Source organism: Primulina huaijiensis, chromosome 8 (genome assembly GCF_012295235.1).
Source record: "Primulina huaijiensis isolate GDHJ02 chromosome 8, ASM1229523v2, whole genome shotgun sequence".
In the NCBI taxonomy this organism is placed as follows: Eukaryota; Viridiplantae; Streptophyta; class Magnoliopsida; order Lamiales; family Gesneriaceae; genus Primulina; species Primulina huaijiensis.
The window spans coordinates 18,365,370-18,381,261 of NC_133313.1; the positions used below are offsets into that span (position 1 = coordinate 18,365,370).

At 35.4% G+C, this 15,892-nt stretch overlaps 4 protein-coding genes across 5 annotated transcripts; 3 read left to right on the forward strand and 1 right to left on the reverse strand.

Annotated features, from left to right (window-relative positions):
* Positions 1-1,325: 1,325 nt before the first annotated feature.
* LOC140983164 (uncharacterized) lies at positions 1,326-3,816 on the reverse strand. The gene is made up of 5 exons (XM_073450091.1): positions 3,521-3,816; positions 3,296-3,430; positions 2,341-2,448; positions 1,771-1,848; positions 1,326-1,621 (listed from the first exon to the last, which is right to left on the reverse strand). The coding sequence occupies exons 1-5, from the start codon at positions 3,641-3,643 to the stop codon at positions 1,460-1,462; spliced, it is 606 nt and encodes a 201-aa protein (XP_073306192.1). The 5' UTR covers positions 3,644-3,816; the 3' UTR covers positions 1,326-1,459.
* Positions 3,817-4,363: 547 nt separating this feature from the next.
* LOC140983592 (protein phosphatase 2C 57) lies at positions 4,364-7,284 on the forward strand. Its single transcript, XM_073450685.1, has 11 exons — positions 4,364-4,789; positions 5,262-5,390; positions 5,534-5,636; positions 5,726-5,836; positions 6,115-6,194; positions 6,267-6,320; positions 6,433-6,549; positions 6,619-6,673; positions 6,776-6,808; positions 6,892-6,938; positions 7,036-7,284. The coding sequence occupies exons 1-11, from the start codon at positions 4,461-4,463 to the stop codon at positions 7,157-7,159; spliced, it is 1,182 nt and encodes a 393-aa protein (XP_073306786.1). The 5' UTR covers positions 4,364-4,460; the 3' UTR covers positions 7,160-7,284.
* A 3,084-nt stretch (positions 7,285-10,368) lies between these two features.
* On the forward strand, positions 10,369-13,229 carry LOC140983417 (luminal-binding protein 5-like). Its single transcript, XM_073450467.1, has 8 exons — positions 10,369-10,548; positions 10,693-10,966; positions 11,073-11,284; positions 11,379-11,621; positions 11,741-12,220; positions 12,302-12,456; positions 12,557-12,639; positions 12,719-13,229. The coding sequence occupies exons 1-8, from the start codon at positions 10,491-10,493 to the stop codon at positions 13,203-13,205; spliced, it is 1,992 nt and encodes a 663-aa protein (XP_073306568.1). The 5' UTR covers positions 10,369-10,490; the 3' UTR covers positions 13,206-13,229.
* An 874-nt stretch (positions 13,230-14,103) lies between these two features.
* LOC140982290 (LEAF RUST 10 DISEASE-RESISTANCE LOCUS RECEPTOR-LIKE PROTEIN KINASE-like 1.4) lies at positions 14,104-15,892 on the forward strand. Of its 2 annotated transcripts, XM_073448756.1 has the most exons (4): positions 14,116-15,005; positions 15,311-15,331; positions 15,417-15,446; positions 15,552-15,892. In XM_073448756.1, the coding sequence occupies exons 1-4, from the start codon at positions 14,249-14,251 to the stop codon at positions 15,710-15,712; spliced, it is 969 nt and encodes a 322-aa protein (XP_073304857.1). In that variant the 5' UTR covers positions 14,116-14,248; the 3' UTR covers positions 15,713-15,892. The 2 variants fall into 2 exon arrangements, 1 of the variants encoding a protein (XP_073304857.1); XR_012176234.1 differs by lacking the exons at positions 15,311-15,331; positions 15,417-15,446; positions 15,552-15,892 and adding an exon at positions 15,148-15,291 and having other exon boundaries at positions 14,104-15,101.

Sequence of the window (15,892 nt, forward strand, 5' to 3'; positions counted from 1 at the left end):
TCTAATGGATAATTATATAGTCTAGCTACACTAAATTCAAAAAAAATTGATTATTCATGCGTACATTTATTTCCGAAACAAACTTGATCAAAGCCCTATGTATTGCCTAAGTGAAACTAGTAGGCAAGCAGATACAAAGGTCGCCGAACATAAGCATAACTGATCAAAAGTCAATTGATAGAGCAGTCTGGCTCGGTAGACCAGTTAGTCTAATCAACTAACATTCTCTGAACATCTGGTATTCATTTCTGAAGAGCATAGACCAGCTCATGATTGGATAAAATCTCATATAACAAATTTTTAGTACGTAAAATATCAAAGTTCATGCGCACTACCTGAAGTATACTATCTGTTAGAAATGACGATGACATGATACAATGACGTCTGTAATTGTAACGTATTTCCATATTCAAAATGATGACCATTGCACGTGATTCCTTTAAATAGACCAGTCATACGTGCTTAAGAACACTCTCATCCTTGCTCAACATTTCTATTTGCCTAAGAAAAGTTCTTCGTGTTCAAAGCAATTTTTGAGAGCCCAATTGATCATAACAAGCACATGCTGATATTTTTCCAAGTAGATTACATGAGACCTAAAGAAGTAACACAAATACAAAAAAGATATGTTGTGTAATTCTTAAAATATAATTCACAAAAACCATATGAAAAACCCAATGATCCAACAACGAAATAAAATAAACAAAATCAAATGTTAAAAAAATGATTTGTGATGTTGGCACATCCAGTATGTCACCTTTGAAAAGACCAATGGACTCCATATTTCCAATATTGAAAAAAATTTGTTGACAACAAAAAGTTGAATCATAGGATTTCAAAACTATGCTACCACATAAGATCAGTGAATGAGAACGTCGTTCGAGTGTAGTTTTTACCAATCTCCCAAATTACAAGCTTCAAATTTTATCTCCAACTGTAACATGCTTGTCCTTGAAATCAACTCAACAAATACAACATATAAATACCAAATACAAACCAAGTAAAGGCTAATTTATATTAAGCGATAACATATATTTTTTTTAATAAAAATATAGACTAATTATTTATCAAAATCCACCAAATAGACTAATTATTTATCAAAATCTACTACACCATTGCACCAATTTCTTATTAATAACAAATTGATTTAATAATCTATTCAATGTTTACTGATTGAATTTTACTGATTAAATTTAGCCATCAAAGAGTAGCGGAAGATAGGAAATTAGTTGTTAACATGTTTAATGGAATATCAAAACATTAAAAATGTCAGGTAGACGATGAGATAGATGCATTACCAAATTACAAAATGCATGTAAATGACAGTGATGGATAGATTAAAATAAGCCACTTTATTCTTGAAATTTCACATACCGATCCCATAACTAATGAACAATCCCAATCAGGCCAATTTTCATTCCACATTAAACCAAATAACACCAAAAACATCAGTCATCCGTCACCCTTTCCTTATCTTGACATTAAGAATCCACTCATTTCCGGCTGGCTTAGGTATAGACTTCGGTAGCCGAAGAGGCACCTTATACTCCCCAAGAGCAGATAAAGGAGTGGGTAGTTGCAAATTTTCCGGTTCAATGTGCACTTGTAGTTGCCTGGCAATCTGAATTTACCAGAGAAATTAGTCAGATCGATAACACATCAAAAAAGCAGTGCCCCCTCAAGTAACAGTATGAAAAGGCGTAGCCAGGATAGATTGACAGAAACTTAAAGGTAACCTTATGTTTCAAGTTTGAAAGGTCAAAACAATACCTCGGCCAAAATTTCTTCTTTAGTCACCGGATCACGCACCTCAGTGCCCTTCCCTTCTACGATGAACCGTCTTATACTCTAGAACATAAAGGGGTAGTGCAATAAATCTATACTGCTGATTACTTTCAACTTAAACATATGTGAAAAAAAAGTCCAATGTAGAAAAGGGAACCAACTGAATTACATAACTCTCAACTTTCCTGGTAGTGACATGATTCGTCCAACCCATATTAGGTAACCATGATTCTAACCAAGACACAATTCAAGAAAGAAAATGAAGACTGATGCTAATAAAATAACCAAATTAACGATTTTAAAGAATTCAATACACCTTCCTATGAATTCGAAAATTTGAAGGAAAAAAAAACAGTGTGAGAAACAAGAGCTCCGTTGCACGTAGAACTAGTGCAAATTATGACAACTATATAAAGCGGAAATAAACTTCTAAGGATGAAACTGCATTAACTTTTAAGTCAGCGTAGACACCTTTCCAGAATTTTTATGGGAAACTCAAATCTTCAAGTAAGAAATACTGATATTTCAAACCCCAAAAAAGTAAGAAACACTGACCAGTTTTGCATTTGCGAGACGGTTTGCTGCCGCCTGGCACTCTTTCATGCTGTTTTCCTCTGTCTTCGTAACTACTTTAACCTCTTCGACTTCCTTAGGCTGGTAAATCTGATCAGAGAAATGGACAAGGTAGCGATCAGTACTATTTTGTTACATGTTTAATGCATAAAGTGCTGGCATGAGAGCTACTTAAAAATGTTGACCATGCAGTTATTGGAAAAAGAAGAAAAATAGCATGTCAATTGCAAGTATTAAATACTTGAAGTAAGGGACCAACAGAATACAGTGCCTACATGGATTTACATAAAATTTATGGGAGAAAGAGTGTATTCATATTTGCTTAGAATGAGTTTGGAAGAGGAAGTCTTTTTTCCCACATTATTCTCTTCTTTCACTAATTTCCCTCTTGTCGTCCATATGCATTCATGAACATAAAAGCCAAAGAGTGGTCTGAGTGGAAAGGGATAAACACTTTTCTTTGAGGAGTAATTTAACTATCATGTGACTACTATATATGAAGCACTCATTGAATTTATTATAGAAAATAAAATAAGTTCAGATTCACATTTAAAAACATTTCTACCACAACACTCATAAGATATGATACTCCTGTACAATATTGAACATAGCTGAGGGCAGAAATTGGCAAAGAGGCGAAATTTTCAAATGCCATCTTTTTAAAAAATATAAGATACGTCCACCGAAATACACAAGTGCTCCAAAAATATGTAGGATCCACCCTTACCAACGGATACAAGATGCATCAATAGCAACACTTTACAAATCAAAATAAAAAATCTTTGGAGTCACACTGATATTTATTCAAAACGTAGCACAATTCAAAATTCGATTAACCCGTACCAAAACAGAGAAATAATTCCAGTTCCAATCACACCGCTCGCACAATAAGTTGATGAACTCTAAAAAGTGCCAATCAAAATAGAGAAAGAGCTACCTTGCGCTGGTCACGAATGAGATGCGCGAACTTGTCAATATTGGGAACAGCTAATAACTTTGGCATCAAATGGTTCCGGAAATACCCTGGCGCCACTTTAACCGTTTCTCCCGCTTTCCCGAGCTTGTCAATCGTCTAAATCACCAAAAAATACAGTCATCTGCACCATTTTTGTAACAATTTGGGAAAAAAAACTTTAAAAATATATGAAATTGAGGCACTGACAGTTGTCAGGATGACTTCCAGCTTGCGATATCGAACGCCTTGAGCAGCGTAAAACAGCGGGTGATGTAGCCTTTCATTTGATCCCCGCCGGAGAATGTTTTTACCGTATTGCAGATAAGCCATTTTTATTCGTCGACGCTCAAATGTCCGCGAAATGTAGCTATAAACTAAAAACAAAGATTAAAAAAAGGTTGGAGAAAGATGATAATCTGAAACAAGGTTGAAGCGACGGCAACAACGACGGCGGCGTCGTCTGAAAGGTTAGGTTACGGTGTTGGCTCTCGGGTTTTAGATTTCGATAAATAAAAGCAAACAGGTAGCGCATAAAATCTATGAAACCCTTCAAATGACAAGCATATTAAAAAAAATTATCCTAAAATTCTTTTTTACAAATGTGTTTCATTTTCCATATTTTTGTATGAAATGGAACTTGCGATTGCTATTTTTCTATAAGTTACTCTTCGACTAATTTAATAATCTACAAATCTATTTCATATTTTTAAAACATCTCTTATTTTCAAATCAAATATTCTCGTCCAATAGCTTCGTTCAAACTAAGAGGAAAAAACTGTAAATATGCGTTACACTCTTTAAAAAAAAGATATGAATAACCTACAAAGTAGGAATTGAACCTACGACTTATTGTTCAAGAAACAAAAATTTTATCTGTTAAATTACATTTGACTTATATTAAAATTTTAATATTTTATTAATATATATAATTATTATTCTCAAATCCACCTGTAGAAGGCCAATTTGCAGAACCGACGTCGCTTCGAATTGCTCTTTAAATCTAGACCGTTGAATCAGTTGCATTTATTCTGGCCGTTACTCCACCCTATCATCGTTAACCAACCTTAACCAATCAAAGTAAAATACGCTCAATAACACACACACCAAGAAATCCTACTATCATTTCACACGACCCTTTCAGTACCAAATGGCTGTGTGCAGTTCCCAGCTGCATAAGTTTCTATTACGTAGGATCTGCTGCAATTATGGTTGTAATATAACTACCAAAAAGAATGTGAGAGTAAAGGGTGGAGGAGGAGGAGGAGGAAGGTTTTGCTCCGCAATCGCTATAGACGCGCCGCCGTCTTCTTTGGGGAGCGTGGCGGAAATTCGGTGGGGTTCTGTGAAGTTAAAAGGAGCCCGCGATGAGATGGAAGACGATGTAGTGATTATCAATTCTGATGGTGGTTTTGATGGATTTTCTTATGCGGCTGTTTTTGATGGGCACGCGGGATTCTCTTCTGTTAAGTTCCTAAGGTTTGCCCAATACTTGAAATTCTTCGTGTAATACATACGAAAGAACCTTTAATGTTATATATTTTATGGTAGTTTGATGATAAAATACCAAAGGTTTGTGTTTTAACAAAAAAATTAACTGAGGTTTTAAGTCATTATTTTTCACCTGTGGTTTAAGCTCTTACCAGATTATACGGGGATCCAGTTAAACATGAATGTTTTTTGTAGGTAAAAATGAAAACTTTTGACAAGATTCGTGATCGTAGTTTCTTGTCCATTTGTTTTTTTCTTGATCTTTAGCGTCAGAAATTATTGCAACTCAAGAATCTGGTGTTAAGGTTAAGGAGTTTGCAGTAATTTATTTTTCCAGTTCCTAGGAGTGGTATTTTGTTTCATACTACTAAGGATTATCACATTCCGATAAAATGAATATCTTGATACTCTGTTTGGTTCCAATCGCAAATAAGAGCGCGACACGACTTATTAATTGCAGGGAAGAATTATACAAAGAATGTGTTGCAGAATTACAAGGAGGGCATCTCTTAAATGGAAAGGATTTCAAAGCAATCAAGAAAGCACTGACGGAAGCTTTTGAAAATGCTGATGCAGAACTCTTGAAATGGTAAGAAAATTATATTCTCTTTTCCAAAAAAAAAAAAAGAAGTTAAATTCCCTTCTGCTAGAAGAACATGTCATCAAATGTCTAAATATATATTTTGCTTTTATATGATGCATGATTGTATTGAAGGATTTTTTTTTGTAAAGGCTTGAGACGAGCAGTGACGAAATCGAGTCTGGTGCAACTGCAACTGCAATTTTCATCCGGGAAGATGTTATGTTTATTACACATGTTGGCGATTCATGTGTGGTAGGAGCTTATGTTTTTATCATTTTCAATTCTCCTATCTTCACAATTTGTTTGATTAAGTAGATTCTTGGAAAACTTTCTTGTCTTAGGTTCTCTCAAAATCCGGGAAGGCTGAAGTTTTGACAAATTCTCATCGGCCTTATGGAAACAACAAAATTTCTCTTCAAGAAATCAAACGAATCAATGAAGCCGGTGGATGGGTGTGTTCTTTTTTACCTTTTTAGTCACTTTAAATTCATCATATTTCAACGTCATCTGGAATTTTCTTTCTTGTGACAAGTTTTGCATCCTTGTGAATACCAACCCTGATTCCAAAACAATGATTTTTTCCACTCATGCAATTATCTCACTTTCTTTTACCAGAACAGAAAATATGAAAAAACGTGCGTCTTTTTGTCCCTAAATAGAACAGAACTTCGAATTTTAATACCAATAATTTGTATATGTTGATGGTGTTGAATTAGAAAGATGTCTGCAGATTGTAAATGGAAGAATTTGTGGAGAAATATCTGTCTCCCGTGCTTTTGGTGACATGCGCTTTAAGAACAAGAAACACGAGTAAGGATTTTCAATTTTCCTTCTCAAGTGACTGCCATTTCGTTTGTTCACATTGTTTTCTCTTAATGAAAGGATGCTTGAGAAGGGAGTTGAGGAAGGCCGGTGGACTGAAAAGTTCGTTTCTCGGTACATATAGATAAATCACTTGTAAAATTCCAAGTTTTGATAATAAATGCCAATCTAGGATGATCCATTTCAGCAGATAACAGTGTTAGTATGTCACGTGATAACTTTTCAGGATACGATTCAATGGAGACTTAGTCACTGCATCACCCGATGTTTCTCAAGTATTTCTAGGACCAGATGCCGAATTTATATTATTAGCATCTGATGGCTTGTGGGATTACATTAAGAGGTCAGATATATACTTACATTCTACAGCTTAGAACAGTAAAGTATTGTGAATAATTTTTGATTATTTTAGTTCGGAAGCTGTTGACTTTGTTAGAAAGCATCTTCGCCAGCATGGAGATGTGCAGGTAATCTAAGTTCATACTGCCATGGCTTAAAATTTTTTATGGTTCTGAATTTTTTAAAAAAAAAACTTAACCTGTTTCCTTTTCTTTTTCTTTTCCGAGCAGATGGCTTCTGAAGCTTTAGCCCAGTTGGCTTTGGTAACGTTCCCCCAAACCTTAATAATTTTCAGTGTATAAAGATCAAATTATCACTAGAACATGAAATAAAATATGTTTTGCAGAACCGATACTCGCAAGATAATGTGAGCATTATCATTGCTGATATGGGGTATGTAATAGGACTTAGTTTTCATTTGTTTCTGGTGATTTTATTGTCTTCTTTTCCCTTGCTAAGTGTTTGTTCTCGGAACTGCGTATTTGAACAGACGAACGGATTGGCAGAACTTACCCGAACAACAACAGGATTTTGTGTTTGAATGGGTTCAAGCTCTAGCTACAATCAGCATAGTGTCACTTGGAATATGGATGTCAAGTTTGTTTTCTTTTTGAATTCTACTAATGACTACTTGTACATAGATACAATGTAGAATTCGAACCCGTAAGTCAGTTCTCCTCCCACATTCAAGATATGTATGTTATATTCTCCATTTTATGGAACAAGTTTTCACTGAAAATGATCGGTCTTGTTGAGTTCTAAGAACCGTTGCTTGTAGAACTGAGTAATATTCAACAAAAACCAGGAGAATGAGAGGCAATTCTTCATAGATATATTGTATCCACGATAGTTATGCTGTGTTGAAGTTCAAGTGATTTTGTTGTGGTTGGAGTGACGCTTGATTTGATGAGGGTAAAATACATACAAGACTTTTAATTCTATATGTTTAATACATTCACATGTTTTAATATTGGAATATAATATAACGTATTAATTACTACAAAATAATTATTTGAATGTTTATTTTATTTATATTTATTTGCTCTTTTACGTAGTCAAATTAATTTATTTCAGTTGTAAAGGAATGAGAGTGCTAGAAATTTGATTCTAATACTCATCTTTAGATATCTCAGACGAGTCAACTTTGTTCATATTTATGATAATAATTCATACTTTTGGAATTAAAAATAATATTTTTCATTGATAACTCAAATAAGATATTTATCTTATGGATAAAGATATGTGAGACCATCTCACAAAAATTTTTGTGCTTCTTTATTCCATTTGAATCTCATCTCTCCATGTTCAAAAGCTTCAAACCCTTGGCCAATCTTCAGTCGGTCGTATCTTTATCGTTGGTCATCGAAAAATTTAAGTAAATACATGGTTGGAAAGCTCTCGACTAAAGCTATCCATTGATATCGATTTTGCCCACTTTTATGGCGATCATGTCAAAACCGCCGCATTTTTACCTCCAAAATCGCCGCACTTTTACCTCCAAAATCGGTGCCCTCCACAGCTCAAAACCCAAAATTGATTGAGGGGTTTTTGTTCACTATGTTGTAAGCTTTGTTTTGATACCAAAATTTCACAGAAAGCTCGAGATTCGGCCGACCCTTTTTTTGTGTGATTCCGGTAATCTTCTCCGCGAGTTCGCCGCCTGTTGCTGACGAGCTTAGTATTTATGCTCGATTTCAAGTCTTGTTAAGGGTAGAATTTAATCTTTCAGAATTAATTCGATTTTAGTCAAAATATCGCATTGATATTGATAAATTATTAGATTATTCTTGTAGGTTCCGAAATTTGATCGATTTGGAGGTATAACCCGACGAAACAACAATTTATCGTTGAATTAATTATTCGATACTTTAAAAAATTACGAGAGTTCAATAATTATTACAATTTATGACAATAATTCGAGCTAATAAAATAATTAAATTTGAATATTGTCATTTTTTTGTATAAAATTCAAATTTTGGAAAATTAAGAAATTAATTGCTTGAATATTAGTTTAGCTTCATTTAAAAATAAAAAAAATATTTTCGAGAATAAAATAGAAATGAATGATTTTAATCTTTTTGACCGAATATTAAAAATTTAGGAATTTAAAATTTGTTAAATAATTAAAGTTGGAATTCAATTGAATTTAAATGGTCGTGGAATTTTTATAAGATAATAAGATCATTTAAATTATATTCAGGGGGTATTTTAAAGTTGACATTTCTAGGATTTTCTCGAGGATTTAAATTACTGATAAATTGTTTGAGGTATGTAGAGATCAATTATTTTCACAACGTGTGACAGAGACATTTGATGATCATATGTATGATTTATTTCGATATTTGTTGATTTATGTAGTATTATATTATAAGTTGTATTTATCAGCTGGTAATTGATGTGTCAAATAAATAAAAGATTTTTTTTTCACACACATTTTTATTTTAGTTAGACAGTTCAATATCACTGAACATATCATATTGAGGATTTATGTTATTGAAATCCAATTATATTTCGGTTGAGATCCACGATATATATGATATGATCTTGTGTCATGAAGATGTTTGACTACCTTGATTCGGTCCGGTTTAGGTAGTTAGTGACTTTGAGGTTGGGCCATATCCCAGACACAATCCGTTGAGTCATGGACCAGCTCGATTATATTATGTATGATTCTTGATTTCGATCATTTAACTCGTGATATCTCGATATCTTGCTCTTCTTAATGCATTGCATTTATATGATATCATTGCATTTCTATGTCATATATCGTGGTTTCTTAATATCTCGTACTGAGGTTTTTGACCCGCGAGAGGGGGTTGTCATGTCTTTTGTGTGTGGACATGGCATGTACTACAAGTGGTTCAACCTCTGATGCTCAAGAGGAAGCTTCAAGAAGTATCATAGCTCCTTGAGAGTGTGCTCAGTTGTATTTCAGTACTGCGTAGTGTTGTCGTCTCTTAGATACTATGTTTATATTTGGAGGATTGTATTATGTTGTTATCGAGCCTTGTCGGGCCTATGGTATTTTTAGTTTGTATATGTCATAATTGTACCTGACCGACCGTTGTTTATGTTGTTGTGTTTATTGAAGACGTAAGTTGTTTATTTTGAGTATTTGATTTTATGATATGTCATATTTACGAGAAAGTTATGTTGAAATTTTTATAGGCTCAGATACAAATTTTAAACCACTTTTGCGTTGTTTATTGATTATTCATGATTACATGTTAATAAATTGTCATTAAGATAACGAACCCACACAAATATTTTGAGTAATGCAATTTTGATATCTGATGAAGGGTATATTACCATCTCGCATTCATTCATATGCGGTTAGAGATTAAATTAAGAGAATTGAAATAAATTTATTGTGTAAATTTACTTTTTAGAAGATTAAAAATTCCGATATTTAATATAATATATTTAATTAATTTTCTCTAAAAAGACGTTTGGATATTACGTAAAAAAGAGATTTTGGCCCGTGGAAACCTGTTGATTGACCAGTTTTATTTTTATTTGTATGCTTAAAAAGTATCCTAAAATAGATTTAGGTGGTGTCAAATATTATTGAAAAACAGTATTTTAAAATATGAAAATTACTATATTTATATTAAAATATTGCGTAATAATATTTGAAAGAAACCCTATGATTGGTCCACGTCAATACAATTGACAATAACTCAATACGTTATTTCCGATTAAATTAGGCTTAAACATGTCATACTAGCGATATGATTGGTCCACGTCATCCTAACTGCACCCCCGTTTCCTATATATACTTGCCATGCACCTTCCCTCATGAACTTGGAATATCATTAGGTTTCTTCTTCTTCTTCTTTAAAAGAAAAGCAAAGCATTAGGATTCCACTCTATATCAACAACTCTCCCACGCAGAAAGCAGAATCGGACTTTAGTTACCATTGATTCTTGCCAAGTTGTTCGGGGATGGCTTGTGAGTTGAGGAGACACGCTTCTGCATTTTTCTTCGTGATCGCTTTACTCGGTGAGCTTTTCTTATGTATTTTGATATATAGAGAGTTTCGAACTGGTGTTATTGATTTTTCTACGCTTTTCTGTTCATGAGACGTGCATGTGTTGTGGAACGATGACGATATTGAATGAAATTGTTTTTTATTGCTCTAATTAGCAGGAAGTTTATTTGCATTCACCGTAGCAAACGAGGACGTTACTCCCAAAGTGGGAACGGTTATCGGCATAGATCTTGGTACGACTTATTCGTGTGTTGGTGTTTACAAGAATGGACATTTTGAGATTATAGCGAACGACCTAGGTAACCGCATCACCCCTTCATGGGTTGGCTTCACCGATAACGAAAGGTTGATTGGAGAAGCAGCGAAGAATCAGGCACCCAGTAATCCTGAGAGGACTATCTTTGATGTCAAGAGGCTTATTGGAAGAAAGTAATATCTTGTTTCTTTTTTTTTTTTTTTGATGATTTCTAATCATGATGAGCTAAATATTATTGTGACTGATCATTATATACAACCCCTTGTTGAATCTTGATAGGTTTGACGACAAAGAAGTTCAGAGCGATATGAAACTTGTTCCTTACAAGATTGTCAACAGGGATGGAAAACCTTACGTACAGGTTGTCAAAAATGGTGAGAACAAGGTGTTCAGTCCTGAGGAGATCAGTGCCATGGTTTTGACAAAGATGAAGGAGACAGCCGAAGCCTATCTTGGCAAGGAAATTAAGGATGCTGTTATCACCGTTCCTGGTACGTAAACTGTGAAGCTGTCTTATTTTGATATTAGATGGATATATATATAGCTATCATTGTGTTTTTATTGAAATTCTTCTGCCTTGTGCAGCTTACTTTAATGATGCTCAGAGACAGGCCACTAAAGACGCCGGAACGATTGCTGGATTGAATGTTGTAAGGATAATCAATGAACCAACAGCTGCAGCAATGGCATATGGTTTGGACAAGAAAGGCGAAGAAAAGAACGTTCTTGTTTTTGACCTCGGTGGCGGAACATTCGATGTTAGCATCTTGACTATTGATAATGGTGTTTTTGAGGTGCTTTCAACTAATGGAGATACTCATTTGGGAGGTAAGAGTACTACTGATTGCGATTATTCGATCTCTTCATCGCTCTGTTGTTTTCGTTTAATAATTGTACCACCATCTTTGTTTTTCATGTATCAACCCTGGCCGTGTTCATTATTCCAGGAGAGGATTTTGATCACAGGATTATGGAGTACTTCGTTAAGTTGATAAAAAAGAAGCATGGGAAGGACATTAGTAAGGATAACAGAGCAATGGGAAAGTTGAGGAGAGAAAGTGAGCGTGCTAAGAGGGCTTTGAGCAATCAGCACCAAGTTCGTGTAGAGATCGAGTCCCTCTTTGATGGCATGGATTTCTCCGAACCACTTACGAGAGCTCGTTTCGAGGAATTGAACAACGATTTGTTCAAAAAGACCATGGGCCCTGTTAAGAAGGCCCTGGCGGATGCTGGTTTGGGAAAGAACCAGATTGATGAAATCGTTCTCGTGGGTGGTAGCACCAGGATTCCAAAGATTCAGCAGCTTTTGAAAGAATACTTCGACGGGAAGGAACCAAATAAGGGCGTGAACCCAGACGAGGCGGTTGCATTTGGTGCCGCTGTTCAAGGAGGAATCATCAGTGGAGAGGGAGGTGAAAAGACCAAAGGTACGTAATGACTTTCTTGATATTTAGAATCAATCGGTTGTGTGGATGCATGGGATCACTAATTAATTTTTGCTAACTCAGATGTTCTTCTTTTGGATGTGGCTCCGCTTACACTCGGCATCGAAACTGTCGGAGGAGTGATGTCCAAATTGATTCCAAGAAACACTCGCATCCCAACCGAGAGATCTCAGGTTTTCACCACGTACCAGGACAAACAGACCACCGTCTCCATTCAGGTACGTACGTAATTCTTGAAAATCTATCTATCTATCTATCTATCTTAAGAAGGTTGCTGCATAACGATGACGTTTTCGTTCTTGTTTGATATACATACAGGTCTTTGAGGGTGAAAGAAGTATGACTAAGGACTGTAAATTACTTGGAAGTTTTGATCTCACCGGACTAGCTCCTGCCCCAAGGTTTGTATTAAAAGCCGATCGATGGGAAATATGTTAATTATGAAACATTGATTATTATTTTTTTGTTTGGTTTCGATAGAGGAACTCCTCAGATTAAAGTGACATTCGCGATAGATGTCAGTGGCATTCTAAATGTCAAAGCCGAAGATATGGCCGCCGGGCGTTCCGCAAAGATCACAATCACCAATGACAAGGGACGTATGTCTGAAGAAGAGATCGAGCGTCTGGTGAAGGAGGCGGAGGAGTTCGCGGAGGAAGACAGGAAGGTCAAAGAGAGAATCGACGCCCGGAACGGCCTGGAGTCGTACCTGTACAACATGAGGAATCAGATAGACGACAAGGACAAACTGGCGGACAAATTAGATCCCGACGAGAAGGAGAAAATCGAGGCCGTAACAAAGGAGGCCCTCCAGTGGATGGACGACAGTCAGGACGCAGAGAAGGAGGATTACGACGAGAAGCTGAAAGAGGTGGAGTCCGTCTGCAATCCAATCATCACCGCCGTTTATCAGCGGTCCGGTGGCGGCGCGGCAGAGGAGGAAGACGTAGCCCATGATGAACTGTGAAAAGTTCTTAAATTTTCTTGTTGCTTTTATATATTATTATCAAATATAGAGATTGTCTAGTCTATGGAAAAAAGTTTTGTTACTTTATTATGGATTTAAATTTTATTAGATTATTAGATTATATTTTTCTCCATTTCTTTCATATTTCTAGTGATGAATACGGTATTATCTTTTTTCTAAAAGAAAATATTCTGACTTTCTTTCCTCTTCATATTTATCTCTTCTCCTTCTCCCTAATAATAGGGACTAGGGGTGAGCAATATTTCGGTTAAACCAAATTAACCGATCGAACCGAGCCAATTCGGAAATTCGGTTCGGTTATTTCGAAAATTCGGTTTTTAAGTTTAAAAAATATTGGTAATATCGGTTAATTCGGTTCGGTTACGGTTTTCAAAATTTTGAAATCGGTTAACCGAATTAACCGATTTATTAAATAATATTATTTAATAAATTTTTATTATTTATCAATATATATATATATATATATTCAAATTTTTAATTTTAAAATTTAATTTGTTATTCTTATTCTTATTTAATTTGTGATGTGTGTGATTTCATGTTTTTATCCATTTGTGTCGACGGTAGTGTTTAAAAAAAATTACATATATAATTACAATTAAATCACAAATTTTTTTAAAAACTAATTAACCGATTTTAATTCGGTTCGGTTTTCATCGGTTATGAAAAATAATTCGGTCGATTCGGTTATAGCTAAATATTTCGGTTCGGTTCGGTTCGGTTAGGTTATTGCTAATTCGGTTCGGTCGGTAACCGAATTAACCGAATACTCACCATTAATAGGGACCACCCCACTCACACCCACACCCACTTGGGCAAACCAAGTTGGACCAAATGGATCAGAACAAGTTGTCCCTTTGAAATTTGAATCACTCAAATTCCATATTTCTTCCAAATGTTGCTCTCAATTCTTGATTAAGCCCTTTCTGGGTATAAATGAGAACTTCGCGAATCATTCAATAAACCATCCAAGAAACTGTCAGTTCCATAAATTTCTTCACTTTCGTACTAGAAAATCTTTCAGGATGTCAAAAGGGAAGCCCATGTTTTTTATTCTAACAATCTTAATCCTATTGTGGTTCCCTGCTGGAATCAGATCCCATAATTCATCGTCATGTGTCAGCTCTTCTTGCGGCGAAATCAGCATAAGCTACCCGTTCCGGTTGGCCACCGATCCCCCAAACTGTGGCCACCCAGACCCCATTTTCAAGCTCCAGTGCCTCCAAAATCGAACCATTCTTCAATCAGATTCTGCAAAATACGTCGTCCGATCAATCTCCTACAATAACTTCTCCATCCGCGTATCGGATCTCGGTATTGTTGAGAAAAACTACTCTTCGTGTCCAGCTTATTCTTCGAATGCTCTAGAGACACGTTACCTGTCCGCCGGTTTTTCTAACACGGACATACTATTTGTCAACTGTCTGAAACCCGTGAGTAATCGGTTGTACGTGGAGGATCCCGTCTGTGGGAACCCAACTGCTTTCTCAAATTCTTCGAGGGTTTACAGTTATTTAGTTGTTGGATGGACTATGGATTCGGAAACGACGGAGTTTTGCAGGGAGGACAGGAGAACTCTGGTTTCATCGGATACTTTGATTGACAATAGAAATTATACGATTATCCATGATTCGATGGCGTATGGAATGGAGCTTATTTGGTTTCGTGCATATTGTGGAGAGTGCGACAGGAGTGATGGAAGATGCTCGCTGGAGGACAACAAGATTCGTTGCCGCCATTATTGTTACGAGGATACACCATTTTCCGAGCGCACTTTTGGATGTAAGCTTGATTTTCTTGTCGTAATTACTTAACCATACATATATATATGATATTTTCAATCTAAAGTCCACAATAGGCACCTCCTATTTGCTCTGAGTGTTTGATTCTTAAACAAATCTTTGAACAAAAATGAATATCTGAGTGTTTGATTCTTAAACAAATCTTTGAACAAAAATGAATATCAGGAGCAAGAAAGATCAAGTGGGGAATACTTATTTTGTCATTATATATAAAGTTCACATTCAAGGCTGGTTTCAAGTTTAAAATGTTCGAAAACTAACATTTCTTTTACTTATGTAATGCAGGCAAACTGGAATACTATGGAGGTACATTTCCTAACATTTCTTGATTCTCTATTTTTTCTTTTTCTGTACATCATCATCTGATCTTACATCCTCTTTCCTTTCACAGCTTTGATATTCGTCGTGGGTGTCGGTATTGGTAAGAAGATATAAACCATTCAGATAAAACATGTCGAAGATTTTAGTACGCGTGCAGTACCCAACATGTGCTAACTTGTTCTGTTTTGATGTTTAAATCATACAGCATCACTACTGGGACTAAGATTTATACTTGGTGTTGTGTTCATTATTGGATTCTTGTTGTGTAAAAGGAGAAAGCAACGATCAACAATGGACAAAAGTGGAGCCATCGAACATCGGTCGTCGGATCCAGAGTCGAGTAAGCTAGAGCTCGAGAAAAGATGAACACCGCAGATCTTCTGTTTTGCTATACAAGTACTTCAGCAGTTCGATCTATGTGCATAGTTTTTAATTTTTGTATTATTGAGACTCGATTAGCATGAGCTACTCAAGTTTTAATAATCTTGTGTACAAAGTAAACAATGTTGGAACTATTTTGAAAGCTAATGTAATTTAATTAATTGT